This window comes from Capsicum annuum, chromosome 3, assembly GCF_002878395.1.
Source record: "Capsicum annuum cultivar UCD-10X-F1 chromosome 3, UCD10Xv1.1, whole genome shotgun sequence".
NCBI classification, from domain to species: domain Eukaryota; kingdom Viridiplantae; phylum Streptophyta; class Magnoliopsida; order Solanales; family Solanaceae; genus Capsicum; species Capsicum annuum.
The window spans coordinates 254,643-274,776 of NC_061113.1; the positions used below are offsets into that span (position 1 = coordinate 254,643).

General features: G+C 37.0%; 1 protein-coding gene across 5 annotated transcripts; it reads right to left on the reverse strand.

The window, feature by feature from the left end:
- Window positions 1–4,638: 4,638 nt before the first annotated feature.
- LOC107864414 (diacylglycerol lipase-beta) lies at window positions 4,639–20,133 on the reverse strand. 5 transcript variants are annotated; one of them, XM_016710767.2, is made up of 15 exons: window positions 19,410–20,133; window positions 16,930–17,068; window positions 15,115–15,334; window positions 14,922–15,022; window positions 13,704–13,825; window positions 13,539–13,630; window positions 12,485–12,590; window positions 10,718–10,872; window positions 9,953–10,077; window positions 6,575–6,684; window positions 6,184–6,281; window positions 5,856–6,103; window positions 5,326–5,713; window positions 5,169–5,258; window positions 4,639–5,052 (listed from the first exon to the last, which is right to left on the reverse strand). In XM_016710767.2, the coding sequence occupies exons 1-14, from the start codon at window positions 19,809–19,811 to the stop codon at window positions 5,183–5,185; spliced, it is 2,382 nt and encodes a 793-aa protein (XP_016566253.1). In that variant the 5' UTR covers window positions 19,812–20,133; the 3' UTR covers window positions 4,639–5,052; window positions 5,169–5,182. The 5 variants fall into 5 exon arrangements, with proteins under 5 accessions (XP_016566253.1, XP_016566252.1, XP_047264780.1 ...); XM_016710766.2 differs by having other exon boundaries at window positions 4,639–4,995; window positions 19,410–20,130; XM_047408824.1 differs by lacking the exon at window positions 16,930–17,068 and having other exon boundaries at window positions 4,639–4,995; window positions 19,410–20,132.
- Between the last annotated feature and the right edge of the window lies 1 nt (window position 20,134).

Below are 20,134 nucleotides of genomic sequence, written 5' to 3' on the forward strand. Positions count from 1 at the left end.
TGAAGATAAAACCAATATTAAGTGTGTAATAATTGGAACTATATATTATGTGTAAATATTAAGGGCCACGCATTCCAATATCACAGAATTAGATTGTATTACATGCATGCATGCAATTGCAGGCTTCATCTACACTTTGAAGTGATTCAAATCCTTCGAAGCTCATTTTCACCTTAATATACAGGGCAAAAAAACATAAATCCCGACAGTTTGAAGCTTAATGATCGATAGAAAAATCCGACATTTTGCATAATTATTAAATATTCTGATTTTGGGTAATCAATCTAGCTACATATATAATTAACTTCTGATACATCCAAGAAGATACATTTTTTCCTTTGTAAAGATACATAATTAGCTCCTGATACATTTTTTTCGATTTTGTGTCTGTTGAGATACATAATACATCCAACGAAGACACATTTTTTCCTTTATAAAAATACATAATTAGCTCCTGATGTTTTTTTTTTCCATTTGGGGGTCTGTCGAAATATATAATTAGCCCCCGATACATCCAACGAAGATACATAATTATTTAAAAATTTTGTAATTACTTTGTAATTATGGTGAGAATTTACGTAATATGATAAGTTAAGGTGTATGCTTATGTCATTTTCCTAATATACAGTAGGTGACTTTTTCTTATTTACCTAAGTCAGTTGAAAGATAAAATTACTCGATATTTATATCGATGGAAATTAGCTCCCAAATACTAGATAATTAATCGTGGTGTGAATCATTAAAGTATAGAGCTTAATTAATGGCTATTATATTTATATTCTAGTTAACAAATCAAAGGGTTCCTCATATATCATACATCATAAACACACTTGTCTATCTCTGGTAAATATGGTCAGTTTGCTCTTGCTGCCATCACAATAGTGACATACGATTTTTTTTGGTTTTTCATCCGATGTCTGATATCCGCATTGGAGCCCGACTAATTCAAATTCGTGCTAGGTAGGGCCCTATTCAAGGGGTGAATAGGATCCCTTTATTATTTTCAATCAAAAGTTTCAGTTTGAATTTTGTGTATGAAAAAAATTACACGTTACAAAATGCTTCCCCCTTAAAACGGGCCTTACATGGCACAAATTAGGACTAGTGCGTCGAAGTCTGAATGCGAGTATCAGACATCGATGAGGGAGAAAAAAAAAAGCAGCACAAACAGCTAGACAAAGCAACAACTGGGAGTAGAGACAAAATCTAAGATTTGAGTAAAAGTTACTTTAGCAATTAATGATTAAACAACACAATTATTGAATGAATTGGCCTGGTCCTAATATATATAATATAATGTCCATCGATTTTGTTGAAATTAAAATGAAAAGGAAAGATAACTACTTCGATGTGATTGTCCCTCAAATTTAATTTCTCTTCTTTATTTCCTTCTTCGATTTGAACATAAACATAGATTGATTGCTAGTGTAATAGCATATATTACCTTTTTTCATATATATATATGGACAGTACTGCCTACAAAAAAGTAAACATGACTATATAATTAATAAAGAACAGGATTGGAGGAAGTAGTAATTAAACAAATCATGAGTTTGTTGTATAGTTTAATAGCAAAAAACACCACAAATCCAACTTAATCATCGTAACAAGATTAATTTTCGCCTAAATATATGTTGCCAATAAGAAAATGAAGATGAGAATCTCTCTCTATATATATATTGAGTTAATGATGTTCCAAGTCCTCAATTAGTGTGTTTAAGTATAATTAGCAATTACATCAAAAGAAAAAAAGACTACTTAGTAAACTAACATATTTTTTCTTAGGGCTGCAACACTTGTTCATTCTTGTCAACTTCTTACGTGTTACAATTTGAACACTAACCAACATTTTTTTTTGTTTTTGTTTTTGATTATTGTCTAGTCCAAAAGAAACATAAAAATGTATTTTGATTACGTGTATGCATTCTTTTTCATTCTTTTGTAGGGAGAAAATTCAACAAAGGGGTCCCATCCCATGTAACATAATTTGGAAATACAAAAAGCCTATAGTCTATGATATACTATAGTAAACCTAGTCATATGTGAACATCACATTGTATATAATTAACTAATTTTGAACATTCACATATACACATATATATCTTTGGATGAAACTGTTAATTTCTTTTGACTTGATCAAAAGTTAATTAGTTCATTCACCTTTGATCCCATTAAAGAAAATACACGGAGAATGAAAGGACATTAGAATAAAATGTATGTTATAATTGGAAAAGAACTACTATTAGTATCAATTATTGCATTTGAAAATAGCAAAACAAGATTTTATGTTGAAAAAAAAATCTATAGTAACATAATATTTGGAAACTATATGGTAAAGATATTTATATTTTGATGGTCTTTGTGAAAGTACAAGGTCGGTACCTAAAAATTGATGAGCCAACAATATAATTATTGGCATGGATTTAAAAGCTTAGTAACAAACTATTGAACCTACGGCTATACCAAATGGCAACTATGTAACGAAAATCCATAGCATATGAAATATCAAAATAATTCTTAGTTCCTATTTCAGGATAAGTATAAAGTAAGTAAAATAAAAAAAAAATGCAAACAAAACCGATAGTACATATTCCGAAAATCCTTGATTTAATCGATCGACGCAAACCATGAAATTTTAGGTCACAACTCACACAAAATAATGTTGATACCACACTATCCTAGAGACTAGAGTTGAGTGGAAGACCACAATATTGGAATTTGGAAGCTAACATCCATGCTCAACAAAGGTTGGCCACAGTTGATAGGTTTCAAAAATTTGGCATTCAAGTGCTTATGGTGAAATTTCAAGTATTGTTTTTCTAATGATTATAACACTCATTTAGTGAGGACTAAATAAAATGAGGTTTTAATTAACAAGGTAGCTTTGATGAGAATCACATGATATGATATGTACATATATATTCGATCAGGCAATATTAATTGCTCTAGGATCATCTTATAGCAGGAGTTATGCTCTTCTTGCTGCAACTTAAACAGCATTGATTCTTGATTTTCTTAGTTGATATTCCTTTGTAGTGGAGTGGATAGCCAACGTCTCCCCTCTCTCTCTCTCTCACACACACATATAAAATTCATGTTTCATGACACATATGGAGTAAAACAAGTTGTGGGGGCCATAGGTTGATTTTCGACCCAAAACACGCCCGGACCCCGGACCCACCTCGAGAATCATGGGCCAAAACCCACCGATTTGGCCCGAAAATGATCTGTTCGCGCCTTTTTTTCCCGTTTGACCATCCAACCGGCTCCGCCGACCCCACTGGCCCACACTTGACAATTCCACAACCCACATTGGGGCCGTCGATCAATTTTCGGCCTACCATTAGCCTATCCACATCCCACCTAGGGGTTGCCGGTCGATTTTTAGCCCAAAACATACTCAAACACTGGGCCCAATCAGAGAGTCGTGGGTTAACACTCAACGATTTGGCCCGAAAATGGACCGTTCAGTCGTTTCACTCATTTGACCATCCAAATAGCCCTCTTGGACGCCGTCGATAGATTTTTGGCCCAAATACGCTCAGGCCCTAGCCCACTATAAGAACCGTGGGCCAACACCCACCGATTTGGCCCGAAAATGACCTGTTCGAGCCATTTTGCCCGTTTGACCACCCAAACAGCTCTATCGACCCCCCTGCCGCGACCCACCCTTGGTCGATCCACAGCTCGCCTTGGGCCGCCGGTCAATTTCCAACCCAAAACACTCTCGGGCCCCGAGCTCATCTTGAGAATCGCAAGTTAACACCTACCAATTTTGCTCGAAAATGGCCCGTTCACGCCTTTCACTTGTTTGACCACTCAAATGGCCCCGTCGACCAACCCTTAGTCAATCCACAGCCCAGTTGGGGTCCACCGGTCGATTTTCATCCCAAAACACGCTCGGGCCCTGGGCCCATCCCGAGAACCGTGGGCTAACACCCACCGATTTGGTTTGAAAATAGCATGTTCATGCCGTTTCCCCTGTTTTACCACCCAAACGGCCCCATCGACCTCGTCGACCCACCTTTGGCCGATCCACAGCCTGTTAGGGGGCCGCTGATTGATTTTTAACCTAAAACACGCTCCGACCTCGAGCCCACCTCAAGAACTGTGAGCTAACACCCATCAATTTGGCTCGAAAATGGCCCATTCAAGTTGTTTCACTCGTTTGACCACCCAAACAGCCCCGCCGACCCACCCTTAGCCGTCCACAACCCGCCTGGGGCCGCCGCTAATTTTTTTTAAAATACTTTTAGTGACAACCTCGTCGCCATAAAATGTCGTCGCTAATAGTATTTTAAATTATTTTTAGTGACAATCGCCACAAAAGATGGCTACTACAACTGTTAGTGACAACCTATTCGCCAAAATATTGTTTCTAAAAGTTTTACTTATTAATTTTAGCTATTTTCAATGACAACGTTCATGTGAATTTTTTTAAAATCAAATTACATTCTCAAAAATAAGCTCTGGGGGATTTATTTATTTTATACAATGATACAAAACATAAATTGTTGGTAAAATTTATTCGTTGATATATTGTTTATAGTGAGAAGACTTTTTAAAGTTCTTTCGTCATCTCCAAACAAACATTGGATATCTTTCCATTCCTAGTACAATGAACTTTGGACACTAAAGAAAAACTTAAGACTTCACTGAATGATGATTTTTTCTCAAAACAAGTTACAAATGATATTTGTTTTTTCTATATACACTACTATAAGCGTCTCAAATGTGGAAGCTTTCAATGTCCGAACCCTCAAAGCTTATTCGTCCGTCCAAAGTTAAAAAGAAAAGAGATGAAAAGATCGGTCACTTTCAATTGAACCCTCACAGTGCTTATACAATTAAAATACATAAAATGATTCAGCTCCTAAGACAAATCGACGACTTATGCAACGATAGTATACAAAACATCTGACTTTGAGGAAAATATATGTGGAGTCTTGTCAAGCATGCTCCGGTTGATCTGGTTTCATCCTTGGAAGTAAATGCCTGTTCATTTAATACAATGGTGGTTCTTAAGAACCAAGTGGAGCAAATTGGCGGTCTCTTTGAGAAAGAGAACGTAAAATGTTGCAATCAAAATACAGTAGTAGTAAAGAAGAAGGATAAACCATTGAAAAGAACACGTCAAGGACTACAAATTTGAGGACGTGGCAACTGACCTTACTGTCAGCAATCACACAATTTCAGATGCATCCTCCGGAGTCTTAAGTTGTCCGGTCTTCAGTATATTTTCCAGTGCATTCTGACATCTGAAGAAGTACATCTTAGTATGTCTATGGAAAATCTATTTTGGAAAACGAATGCTAATTTAAATACCTCCAAGGTAGATGGTCCAGGAACATGTGTGGTGATACTATTATCTCTTTGAATGCTTCTCTTTTCGCTACATAGGCCCTAAACCTGCTTCTTCTTTCCCAAGTTCTCCAGAGTCTCCACAATGGTTTATGAAGGCCACCATTCTGTGGCACAATATGGATAACAAGACCCGGTAAATACAACTCTGGGATACTCAAGGATGACTTATTTTCGGAAGATGGAACAGCCTCCAAAAATTCATTTAAAGGATCATCAAATGGACTTGAATCGGAAGTAGAGCAATCACAAAGACTGCTGAAATGGTTTGACGATTCAGGTGAACCAATTTTATCATCAGAGCTAACTATGTCATGCAAAACAGATGATCCTGGTTCACGCTTAGTCAATCCTGCAGAAATAGAAGCATTTTTGCATGAAAAAGTGAAATAGTTACAAATAGAAGAAACTGCAGACAAATACAGTTAACTAGACAGAATATGATTAAATGAGGCATGTCTTCACACGGGCAAATTCAGAAAGTCCAGTAGTACCATTTTCAAGCTGGCTATGGTTGATTTGGTTTGTACAACTTGACATTGCTGTAAAAGAATTCACTGACGATTCTCCCTCGCTCATACTTTTCTGACAGACAGACAGTGAAGTAAAGTGATGAGCAAGTTTAAGAATTGTTGTAATATCAATAGTGCCATCTTCCGATAATGCCTTAAGTGCAGCTGCTTGAAGTCTCATAATTGATGCTACTGAAAGGCGTGCTGAAAATTCATCATTGTTTACAATGCTGAAAAGATGTTAATAAAAAGAATTAACACACTACCACCAGACTGAGTTGTGGCAAAGATAATAACATGCTGGCAATACCTGGTAATGAATTCGGAACAAGCATCTGCCACCACCAGACCCACACATGGGAGAGCACCATATGTGTAGACGTGTAAATCTGGGTACTGTTTGCGTAGCTGATCAACAAAATGTATTAATTTGATTCATAAATCACTAGATGTACTTAACTCCAGAAATTTATATTATTTAGAAAAGAACTGATTGATAGTACATGGGTATATACATGCACCTTGAGAGATCAAAATGACCATTAGAAGATTCAATATATTCATTACGGTTTGAATCCAGATATAATAACAATAAAATTCCTTTTTCTGTGCTTGAACCTATCTGCCACTGCCCGCGGGGAGGGTGGGGGGCAACGGCAATGCATGTTCTGAACAAAGAGCATCATCAGAAAAATGAATACCTTCATTCCTAGTAATGCAGCAATTGCTCCTCCAAGGGAATGCCCCACTATTCGCACACCATATCCTTCACACTCACATCCTACTCCCAGCAATGAGGAGAGAAATCCACCTGAAACAGACGAAGCACACATATTTTTACAAAACATTATAGCAAAGCAGAGGTAATTCAAAGGGGAAATTATTAATTAACAATTGGAGAAAACCCTGTATACAAGTCATATACCAAAATAAGAGAACATAAACCAAAATATGGTTCTCAACAAATAAGATCAAATCCTCTATACAAATAGGAACCGCATAAGTTCATCAAAAAGAAACTAGAGATAGAACACTACTTTGCATTTTTACAAAATCTAGTTCAACCCCTTCAAATGCCGTCCTATTCCTCTTTACAATGACCCACATGATTGCTAAAAGGGTGACGCACTATGCCCTCGACCTTCTCTTCCCCCTTCAATGAGTCCAACTTTCCAAAGCCTCCTAATTGTACCCGACATCACCTATTGCATCCCAAACAAATTGAAGGCCACCTTCCATAACTGACTAGCCACCTTACAATGCAAAAGCAGATGATGATCTACATTTTCCCCTGCACTCGTGCACATAAAGCACCAGCTAACATAGTTAATCTTCCACTTTCTCAGATTCTCCGTTGTTAAGATCGCATCCCTAGCCGTTAACCATACAACAAAACAAACTTTCCTCGGAGCTCGAGGGATCGAAATGGAGTCATGGAGGAAAGTACATTCCTCTCCCATTAGTAACCTCTTTTTTTTTTTATAAGGTCTCACTAGTAGCCTCTTATAAAAAGAGCTAACAGTGAATAAAATTTCCTCGTGTTTGAGTTTATCTCATAACCAAATATAACAACAGCTACATGCAGGGACTCTCATGGATTTTAAATGGTATTTCTTTTCGGTGCAGAAAGGACGGAAATAAAAGGTAGGGATGCGTGAGTCTGGATCAGAGCTAGATAGTTATAAGCTTCTAAACATCTTCTTGAATTTATCAGCATATGAAGCAAGAAAATAAACTGATAATACGTGAAACAACTCAACAACAGCTGTCTTTTAAGGAGCAAAAGAAAAAAGCAACTTGAGACACTGCCACAGTCAATGGCACAGAAAGATTGTACGGCAGAACTAATTAATAGGAATAATCTTAAGATGCACTGACATGATTAATGACGTGGGGTGCCTGTCAAGCAAAACATAGTCCTATATACTACGTGGCTCATCGGTAATAGCACACCTTGAGCTTTATAAACTAAACTAGATTTGTGACAAAAGGTATAACACTTCATAGGTGGAAAACCTCAATAAGAGTGAGTAAGAACTGAAAAAACATACAGAGTGATGCAGAGAACAAAAATAGATGCCATTGCTGACAGCGTAAGAATATACAGAGTGATGCAGAGAACAAAAATAGATGCCATTGCTGACAGCGTAAGAATATATTCGTTACCTTTAAAGCTGGAGTTATAGGAAAGGAAAGGTTAAAACCAAATTTCCATCAGCCCTTTCTAAATGAATCTTCTGTATTGAAATACTGAAGCAAGTTGAAAGAGGATCACCAGCATCATTATAGAGGGTGTACTTTCGGGCATTAACTTTACTTTTACTCAGAAGAACAGATTTTTAGAGCCAAAATTACTCGCTGATATGATCCAAATTCAGAAAAACATTATAGAAAAGAACAAAAACACCATATTAATCTGGAATAAAATAGAATTTCCAACATCCTTGGGAAATTACTACAGGGCAAATTGTTTTCTCTGTACTCATCTTTCCACACAGTCTAGGCCAACCTAATAAAGATTCACCTTCTTGGGCTTAAGCAACTGATTGTAAGTGTTTCGACGTGGTCCCCGCTTCTATTGGCATTCCACCAGTCCCTGCAATGTTGCAGTCTGGCCCATTATGAGCCATTCCTCTATTTTGCAGACAAAAAAAATGCATGTGATTGCTCATTAATCCATTATAACATCTTTTTTCCAGCCCAATGGTTTTGGCCAAAGGAAAACCCAACTTGAACTTTGTTCCCGCTTTCATCTTTTCCAATCCTCCTACTGTCCTACATACTGTAAATCTCTGCAAAACCCAGAGATAGTCATCACTAATAGCCATCTACTCTGGAAGGACCCCTCGTCCTTTCTGGCGTTTTCTATGTACACTCGCTGACTAACTCATATCCAACACCTCAATCACACCCATCTCCTCACTGGTACCACTAGCGATCCTAGTGATTTTGGTGCTCAAATGAGCACATCCAAGTTCTACAGAAATTGTATCTGTCTTCAGTTAGTATAAAACAAGAATTTTACACACCTTTACTTAATATATTGACTCTGGATTTATGTTACATGAAATTGTCTACGAATACGAACTCAATACAGGTGTATGCAAATATCAAGTATGGGAACAGTGCAACTTGTTTTCTAATTTTCAATGCATTTAGAATCTGCACATGGTACCTACATCTGTGCACATTTGACACTGAGTACATCAAGACAGATAAAAGAATGCCAATATTAGCTCATGACGGAGGTTAATGTCCACTTCAAAGAAACCATTGCATAAATCTCCAACTCCCCAAAAGAAGTTCAGACGCAATAAGTGAATGGGTAATCAACTAAGCTTATCACCACAAGACACTTATTTTTCCAAGCCTAAACAAACAGTTTTAAAAGACCAACCTAATGAACAAATCAATCATCCACCTCTGCCCATTCCGTATCACTCTATTAGCTTTAGCTTCCAAAGGAATCAAAACAAAGACACCTTCAAGCCATAAGGTTCCATACAGGCATACACCAGAAAATCCAGTCCACAACAGCTTCTGGGGCCCTGTTCGACTAACAAACCGCCCAAAAAGGCATGACTATAGGAAATATTCCTGTGCAGAACTTCATTGATGGATGATCTCAATAGGCAAATACCATTGTGATAGTCTCCTTCAGGAGAAATTGCGGTCAGCCACGACATCCTAACACAATTTCATCCATCATATTCAGAAGTTTAGGACTTTGAGGGAAGACCCGTCTGCTACAAGTGCCTCTAGCTCTTGGTCAGTTTGATTAAACATAATGATAGCCGAAGAGGTAAAGCCAAGCTAGGGAAAACTTATATAAATGCCTTTTTCCACATACACTCCTTCATATCAAACATATGAACCTGCATTTCTAGCATTAGTATTTAATCTCAGCATTTAACATGATGCCACGATTGATATCAGGTCACAAATAAATAAACATAAGCATTAGTCAGTTCTTCCACCAAAGCGCTGCAAGAGAGTGCTTGTATACAAAATTGGATCTTTTAAATTGTTCCAGAGAAAAACAGGAAATCAATAAATTATCAGAAAACAATGGACAATACCATCTCCGCCATTTCCATCTACTTGCATGTAAAGATCACGTGCAGCCTCAACTACTCCGGAGTGTGCATAGTGTGGTGAGGATGAAACCACTCTTTGACGAATGCATGGGTCAAAATAGTCGCCACTGAAAGAGAATGTATGGAAAAAGAAAAAAACAAATGGAGAATAGTCAAATTAGTGGTGCGTATAAGTTATGCAGAAACCAAGTACAGCAAATTTAGGCAGCAAAGGAAGGAAAGATAATCACATAATATTTGCTACAACGAACGTTCAATCACTTCCCGATTCCTTAATCTAACCCTGTAAATCTCTTTTTTATATAAGGAAAATGTATTCATTCATAAACAAGGCCGAGTTGGCTGTGTACAAAGGATAGAACCAAAAGGTAAAATTTTTCCTTATTTTTCACGGTTACAAGTCTAAGTATCCATGATCTGCAAAAACCTAAAAACAGACATGAGAAAAAGGGCAACTGTTGAGAGGTGGTAATCCAAAAACATTTATGCAGGAGTCAAAGCAATTGGGAACTTGCAAGGTATTTTTAATGGCCACAAGTTCCTAATCAATAGTATTTACAAAACACAGCTGGAATTCCAAAGAGAAATGCAGAGATTTAACGTCAAAAAAGAAGGCAGTCAATGGATGTTGAGAGTGACGCAAGAAGCAGATTTATGTGCAAGTGCATATGTAACAAGGACAAAATGAGTGTAGAGGAGACAGAAAGATAAAATAGAAAGAGAGCGAGAGAGAGAGAGAGAGATTACCTTAGTAGGCTATCTAATTCTTCTTCAGTAAGGCAGCATTCCCTGCCTAAACCATCAGTTATGAGATCTTCGGGGGTCTCAGTTCCCCTCACAGCAATTACAACAGATTTCACATTATGCAAAACCACAATGAAGTATGCTGCTTTACACTTCCCCTGAAAAAGAGAGATGGAAGTAGTTATTTTTTAAACAAAAGACTATTTATTTTTTGGATCAGAAAAACTAAAGACAATAAGTACAAGGGTTTGATACAAATCCAAAATAAGACATATAAAGTACTCATGTTTCACTTGATTCAAAATATAACTTTATTTTTATTTTTTTGTAAGAAAAAAGACATTGTAAGCTTTTGAGGAATGACGACTTGTTGCCTGGAATTCAGTAACATAAAAGAGCTAGGATGGAAACTAAAAGACAATAAGCACAAGCATTCAAACCTATTTCTTCCCAAAAAGAAAAACAAATCCAAAATAAGACCTGTAAACCTATTTGAGCACCTAATCCCAGCAGAGACAACACACTAGGTGATTTCTTCCCATATTCTAGCCTTGGTGGATAGAGTTACAAGATACTTGTTGTTAGTGGGAAGTGATAGGTATCACCGTGGAATTAGTCAAGATGCGCGCAAGATGGCCTAGACACCACAGTTACTAAAAGAAATGTACTCATGGTTTCACATGCTTCGAAATATATATACTCCCTCTGTTCAGTTTGATTGTCTGGTTTTGACATGGCACGAAGTTTTCAAGAAAATAAAGAAGACTTGAATCTTGTGGTATTAAAATAAAGATATGTAGAATGTATTAAAATGCCTTTTAATTTTGTGGTCTTAAACATGGCATGAAGAACGTTAGAATTAAAGAGTTGCCAAAAAAGAAAAGAGGCATTTTATAAACTGACTAAAAAGGGAAGTGAGACAAATAAATTGAAATGGAGGGAGTATAAAAAAAGGACATAGCAAACTTTTGAGGGATGTAGAGAACTTGTTGCCTGGAATTCAATAACACAGAGGAGCTAAGATGGAAACTAAAAGAAAGAAATCTAGTCGGAGGGCAAGAAGAAGAAGAAAAGTATCAAAGACTGGAGAAAAGTTGCATAGGAGTATCTACAATAAACTGGAATGGAGCTGCAGTGTCACATGCCATTTCAAAGTCATAATTTCTCTAATTATCAGTATTTATAATCTGATGGTCTTGCTGCCAAAACGTCTCTCCCTGTTTTTTATTATGATAGGGCTTACTGAAGACAAAAAAAATGTTTTACCATCTTCAAGCTTTAAACTTCTCCTGTATAAGCATGCAATTCAGTGAAGTTGCACTGTTAACCCAGCACGATCACCCTCACCTTGCATCGCCTTAGGCGACAAAGAGGTTGCTTTTCAAAACTAGAATCGAAGTCTCAAACCAATTCAAACTTAAGAAATTACAAACCTTAATTGACAATCTGACAATTCAAACTTCACATCACTCATGAATAACTTAAGACATCAATAATGTAGTTCATAGGATAGGTAATTGCATGGTTCCAGTATGTCCTTGGAAACATAGAATCAAATAAATAACCTGATAGAAGGTCATGATTTACTGTTTCTTATCAGAAATTGGTGGTGATATTACATAGGTAACATGTACAATCAGAAAATAATATTACACTCAAGTCTATTAGCATCACAACTGGATGGTTAGGTGATCACTGATCAGAACTTAGGAATGTCATCACAAAACATCTGCAGCCTAAAATAGCTTACAGATCTAAAGCTAGACTTACTTGATTAACACGCCCTTTTCTGAGCATATGTGCTGACAAATGAACATGTTTCAAGAAGGCTGCTGCATGACCTCGCCACCAGTTGTCACCTTCTAGTAAAGGTCGCCTACGTCAATAGAAGAAGAATCAAGCCACTATGCGAACAATCAAACAACAGTTTGAAAATTACTAAGTGCCATAAAAACAAGGATTCGGGATTTCTCTAAGGAAGCAGATTTAAAGAAGTCAATAATCCTTAGTCGGGACCTTCTTTTGACAGTGTTGGGTCTTATATAATCAGGTATATGAATATAAATCATGAACGGAGGTAATTCCACTTCATCCTTTTATATGAATCAGTTGGTGCCCCCAGGACTAGGCTAGACATGCATTTGAAGTCACCAAGTGAAGCAGGCATTTATTATGCACCACAGGCTGTACCGAGTATGTATGTATGATACTCAAACCTGCCTTTAGGATACTTAAGAGTGATGAGCATCGTAATTTTTCTCAAGATCTTTCAGATTTAAGAAGGCTAAGTAGAGAGTTCCTTTAAGCCAAAGTTCTTAGAGGTGATCTGAAGAAGATTACTTCATTTACTAGCAAGAATTGGAGCCTGTATATGGTCTATTTAAGGGAATAACCATTTGTTTGTTTCATCCACATACTACAAAGCTCGACTCTCCTCCCATAAAAGGACAGCCCGGTGCACTAAGCTCCCGCTATGTGTGGGGTCGGAGAAGGGTCGGACCATGCGGGTCTATTGTACGCAGTTTTACCCTGCATTTCTGCAAGAAACTGTTTCCACAGATCGAACCAGTGGAAACAGTTCTGCAACTTGACTGATCTTTTTGCTCAAAAAGTTAGAGAATCTTCTATGCCATATTCCAGTTCTTACATCCTGTCAACTCACATGTATTTCATCCATATCCTAACTTATGACTTGCAGCGAGATACACTTCTATGTTTTTCCACTGAAACCATTTCTTTTCAACTTCAAAAAGAAACTGTAGTTACATGCTATAACAATCCAAGTAGCCGATCTACAACCAAGATATATCAGTGAGTGTCTGACCTGTTCCAAAGCCAGGGAGCAAGAATGCCTTGCCTATAGAGCCATGAACAAGAAAAAAGTACAGGATTTCTTCCTATATCAAGTAATAGACCCTGCAATCGAGCATTCCACATCAAAATAAGCAGAACAAAAATCAAATCAAATTGAAATGCCTTGTTCTCATACCGTGTAGGCTGCTTCAGCAAATGGATGATAGAAAGCAGCCTCGCGAATCCTTTCCATGGGAACAACCACCGACTCTTCATATGATTTAGAGAAGGAACAAGGATTCTGCAATAAAGCTAGTCCTGAATATCAAGAAGAGATCATTTTCTTTTACCGTACTGATAGAAAGAAGTAAGCTTGTTTTCAAAGTGAATTTACAATTCGAGGAAGTAGAAAACAAATCCAATACTTGAAGCATTTCTATCACTCATCACTATAATTATGACTATACTATTGGATGGGAACTATACCGAACAAAATGATATCAGAACAATACAGAAAACCTTGATCAAGTGAATTGGAGAAGAATTCTCCTCTTACTTCCCCTTGCGATAAAATCTCTAAGTTTTTCATTCCATTTTAGTTTCAACATGAAAATTTGTTACTTATTATATAATTATTTCTAAATAAATACCACTTTTTCCATGTAGAAATCACTCTGAATATCTGAATTGCTACTTCTAGAAAGAAGTGCATCATCCAAACATTCTAAACTTGTTGTGGTAAGTGTAAGATAATACTAAGTCCTTTCAGCTGTTTTGGGGTAACAAAATGTTTGGGGGCAAGGTAAAGCCCATGATTATTTTATTTCTTTTTCTATATCATCCTACTGACAGAGATGCTTGTGACCAGGAGTAACTGGTAAAGTTGTTGCCATGTGATCAGGAGGTCACGGGTTCAAGCCTTGGAAACAGCCTCTGGCAGAAATGCAAGGTAAGGTTGCGTACGATACACCCTTGTGGTGGGGCCCTTCCCCGGACACCGCGCATAGCGGTAGCTTTAGTGCACCGGGTTGCCCTACTGACAGAGATGCTTGCACAAGAATGCACCAAACAAATTAAGGAGGTATCCTCATGAGTTTAGAAATTGGGGATCTTCTCCAGATACATGTCCAACTAGCATGATTTCAGTAGAGATGTTAGACTACATAATACAATACTAAAACAATTTAGTTTCTTAAGAACCTTTCATGTCCCGCATCAAGTATCAAAAGGAATCCAAAAGAATTTTAAGGTCTTGCATCACTCTATTGTCTTAAGATTTTAGGTTGAACACTCAGATTCTTTAACACTTCCTAGAATGATGAATTGTATTACATGCATCAAATAAAGAACACGTAAAAGTACACAGACACCCACCCCCCCCCCCCCCCCCCCCCCCCCACATATCAGCACGAACCTGCCAAGAGCTCCAAATGACCTGTTCCAGATGCACGGTAAGTGACAAGGTCACCAAGTAACTGTGCCACAGAACAAACTTCATCTTCCTCTAGCACGGTCCTATGCAGCAAAGAGAGTATAACAATGAAAGAGGGTTAAACAATCTCAATGACAATTCAAATCCTGCGGTCAACATATGCAGAGAGGCCTACAAGTATTTGACCCGTCCCAGACAGCACAAAGCTTCACGAATGCCATGATCAAATACCTCCCTATAATGTGCCCTCCAAGCATTATCTTCTGTTGCATAGAAAGACCTCCATCTCAAAACATCGGCTCCAGCAAAACATTGTACTGGACCCACATAAGATATAATAACCATAAAAAGAATAAGCATGGTGCGTTGCCACTTTGAACCATTTGAGAGAATCCCTGCGTGATATAGTTCATCAGTACTTTCAGTTTGATGTCTGAAACAAAAAATATTGGTTAATTGTGTTATTTGTAAGCAGTGAGAAGGAAGAGGTGTCGGGGAAAAAGGGAAAAAGTAAGTTTTCAAATCAAGTATGCCACAAGTGTTATGATTATAAGAAATGGAGTTATCCATATGTTGTTTTAATATCTTCTAATAACTAGTGAGCCACAGAGCCAATCTACAAGTCACGCATATAAAAGGCAAGCTTTTTACTTCTGCCCATTATTAATAAAATATGACAGTACTTTTCCTTGAAAGTGATTTAAAAAAAGAAGGCTCAACACAACATACAACATACACCAAGGTGTGCAGCAAACCCCTAACAGAATACAGGTTCCTCATTTTTTGCTTCTTTTGATTAGTTATATAAATTGTTTAATCTTGCTTCCTAAAAACTATTTAAGACAGACAAAGACACGGTGTAGTAATAATGTAGAACCTTCTTAAATTCTCGCCAGCTGGGAAAAAGAGTATAATAGGAGCGGAGATATAAGAGGGGTAGTAATAATGTTTAAGTTGTTATACATAGGCAGTAGACTATTCTTAGTAAATATATTACAGTAAGCTGCTAGCGAGAGAGAAATCGGATTTCCCTGATCTTTTTTTTTATAACCGAAAAAGTTCCAGCAGCAGTCAAGCACTCTCACATTCAGAAATGTAAGTGGCGAAGATGAGGATGCTATGATGGATGTGTGGACATACTAGGAGAGATAAGATTAGAAATGAGGTCATCCGAGACAAGGTGGGAGTGGCTTCGGTGGAGAAAAAGATGCGAGAAGTAAGGTTGAGATGGTTCGTGCATGTGATGAGGAGATGCACAGATTCCCAATGCGGAAGTGTGAGATGTTGGCTATGGGTGGATTCAAGAGAGGTTGAGGTAGACCATACTCCGTAGAAGTATTGAGGTAAGGTGATTAGGCAGGACATGGCGCAGTTGCATTGGCCTTAGATAGAAAGGTGTGAAGGACATAGATTAGGGTAGAAGGGTAGTAGATAGGATTGTGTCCATACTAGTGGATAGGAGTGTATTGTCTTGTTGTGCGTTATGGCAGTCGTAGTATTTAGTAGGGGCTTTAAAGTACGTAAGAGAAGACACCAATCGTAGGATATTGCTCCATTAGCACTAATGTGGACAGTGAGTAGGCAGAGCAATAGGACAACTTCTGGCAAGAAAATAGCTTGTTTTGTACATCTGAAGAACGGCCTCGTGTTTTAATGTCTTTTTTGTGCACCCATGATGTTCCTATTTGTATAAAGGATTAAGTGCATTTTGTAGAGAAACAAACTTTATGTAGATTCTCTAGCTTTTGCCATCTATGCCAGTCCACTAATTACAAGCTTTGACAATTGAAGAAAATTTGAATCCACAAAATGATGGCCGTGTTCATAGCACAAAAAAAAAGGAGAGCAGAGGATACATATTATAGAAACATCATAAGAAAGGATATCATCCATCAGGTGCTCATTAGAGACAATAAAGCATGTAAAAGCTTGAACAATATGCCCGTGAAAGATGAATTTTCACGGAGGCATGCATACAATTTCATATTACCTCTCAGACAGTTGCTTGATGTTGTATCGCTATGAAAAAGATTGGTGACACTGACCAAAAGAAAAACAGCCCCAAGAAGTTGCAGCATTGTAATTACTGAGGCAATTCGAGTCCACAATAACAGTTTCCTATATTTCTTCTGTAATTACGGCATAAAACTCAAAAGTTATGTTACAAGAGATGTCGTTCAGATAGTTCTACAATTTTAATTGTACGAAATCCTTGGTAAAGGAGAACATTTTTTATCACACGCCCATGACAGCAAATGAACATATCTTGCCAAAATAAAGTAATAATATATCTAAGGCAGCACGCTGGCATCATATTCTTTTCAAATCATAAATATGAACAATACCCAAAATTTGCATATGCAAACATAATATAAATACACATGTGAATGCTAAAAAACGGAGGAGATAAACAGCATCACATCTGTCTAAAAGGCTAATTATGATGTCTGGAAAATAAAAACTAGGACATGCTTAATCCAGCTGTGTGTACAAAATAAGAGTTTATTCAAGTCAAATATTAGGCAGATCCTACCTTGTGTAAGAGAAAAATATATAAAGGTCTGTAGAAGGCAATAAATCGAATTGTGTAAAGACGGCCTCAACGAAATAGATTTACGGATCAACTAGCTACTCTAGGACATCTCCTATATAATAGTAAACCAACCCATTTAAATTCCCCAATTCCAAAAGGTACTACAAGCAACAACCATACAAAGGAACTATACATGCAGCAACAATGTAGATATCATAACTCTTTCCGTTTCTTTTCTCTCTTTTTGGTTTAGTTTTAACCATTGTTATCATATCTAATAAAATAAGAGTTATGATACAATTTCATTACAAGCGTGATACATCTAATGGTCAAATCACTTTCATTTCTTAAATCTTGATCCTATCCCGATTCAGATGCCATATGCACCATGCGACTGAGATTCTTAATTTTCATGGAATCACATCTGCATGGTATCTTGGTGGTGGTGATGCTCATACTGATGTTGGAGATAGATAATAACTTTATTCTAATATTTTTCTAAACAATTTTTAAGAACTCAAATTCATTAAACTATTCAATTTTTGAACTTCGATGTAATGTTCTCCATCAAATTCCCTTTTCAACAACTACTTTAATATTGTCTTCCACTGTCGCCACACCCTACCCTCCCCAAATCCCACTTGTGGGATAACACTGAGCTTGTTGTTATTGTTGTAGTACCTTTATTTCCTAATCCTTGCTAACTAGAAATGAAACATCACAAGTTGAATGAAAGCACCTAGACCGAGTATATTTCCTATCCTTAGTCAAGCTAAGGATTTTCTTCTCATCATATTTAGTTACAACCCACCCAAGACTAGGTCCAGGCCAAATTGATGAAAAGGTGAACTCTCGTTTATCATAGTTCTCCCTCCGTTCCAATTCGTTTGTCCTACTTCCGTTTTAAGTCCATTTCAAATAGAATGTCTCTTTCCCTTTTTATCAATTCCTTAGTTCCAACTTTCCACATAAAATGTTTACGACCACAAAATTAAAGGAATTTTGATACATTTGGCATATCTTTAATTTAAGACTACAATTGCACAGATAGTAAGCACACTCCACTTTCAACCCAGAGATTGTGAGTTCCAATCATCACGGAAGCAAAAAGTTGCGAGCTTGTAGCAAGGGGGGTAAGAAAAGGTCTTTTACTTTCTTAAACTCTATGCTAAGTCAAATACTCCGTGCCAAAGTTAAAATAGGACAAACAAATTGAAACAGAGAGTGCAGCATAATATAAAAGGTTCAATTGCACATAATCAAAGTTGCTGATTAATAAAAAAAAAAAGCAAAAGGGGTTTACAAAAAAGAGTCTTCTTTTACTTTCTTAAACTTCATGCTAAGTCAAAAACTCCAATGCAAGTCAAAATGAGACAAACAACTTGAAACGCAGAGAGCATAATACAAAAAGATTCCATTAAACATAATCAAAACTGTAAACAAAACCAAAAAGAGGTTAACCCGTCATTGATAATCAAAACTGTAAATAAAACCATGCTAAGTCAAAAACTATGTGCCAAATCAAAATAGGACAAACAAATTGAAAGGAAGCAGCAGCATATTATAAAAAGGTTCAATTGCACATAATCAAAGCCGCTGATAAGGAAAAAAAAAAAAAAGCAAAAGGGGTTTATAGAAAAGTCTGCTTTTACTTTCTTAAACTCCATGCAAAATCAAAAACAAGTCAAAATAAGACAAACAAATTGATACGATAGGCATAGAGCATAATACAAAAAGATTACATTACACATAATCAAAACTGCAAATAAAACCGAAAAGGAGTTTACTTTCTTAAACTCTATACCAAGTCAAATACTCTGTTCCAAGTTCAAAATTGGACAAACAAATTCAAACGCAGAGAGAGCATAATACGAAAAGATCCCATTGCACCTAACCAAAGCTGCAAACAAAATCAAGTCGGGGTTAACAAGAATTACCCGTCTTTGCTGTCGAATAGCAGCCTGAGAATCAGGCAAATCAGTGTAAGTCGTCAAAATACTAGAAGCAGCATGTTGCTGCGCTATGCCAGTAGCAATCATAGCACTAATCCGTATAACCGAAACCATCATAGCAACAATAACCGGAGCAACACCTTTATCCTTACACGAATCACCACCCGCAACAACAACAACAACAAAAACAATAACAATTCCCATAATAATAATAAGCGCGTTCGAAACGCCCAATAACAACGCCGACCTCCTTAGTCTCTTGAATTGGGGTGCGTGTAAGGGCACCATTTTGCGGAACGATTTGGGGAATTTGAAGTTTAATTCAAATCCCTTACAACGGTTCCGCAAGTAATTCGAATTGGGGAAAAGAGGAAGAAGAGGAGACATTCAGATATTCAACAATTTAATTTAATTAATGTATTTTTGATATTTTTAGTTGTTGCGATTTCTCCGATCGTCGTTTACATCAGGAGACACAGGCAAATATGCCTCCTGCAAAGACAAAAAAAAAAAAAAAAAAAAAGAAAATTTCATATGTTATCTTCTTCTCCTTCCTAATTAGTTGGACCCACCAAAAAAAAAAAATAATCTATTACTCATCCGTTTCTTACTCATCACGTGCCCGTATCTCATCACATTTATTACCAAGAGTAAAAGTGAAAAACGGAAAACAAATAACTGATTATACCTTGATTTAGTGAAATGACAAG

Bases quoted from the DNA above. Each gene is read 5' to 3' on its own strand.
- LOC107864414 (XM_016710767.2), bottom strand. From the start codon at position 19,811: ATGTCTCCTCTTCTTCCTCTTTTCCCCAATTCGAATTACTTGCGGAAC. The intron at 10,078-10,717 runs GTAATCTCTCTC...ATTCTCTTTCAG, and splicing joins GAATTAGATAGCCTACTAAG to TGGCGACTATTTTGACCCAT. The intron at 5,259-5,325 runs GTATTTAAATTA...GTACTTCTTCAG, and splicing joins CTGGACCATCTACCTTGGAG to ATGTCAGAATGCACTGGAAA.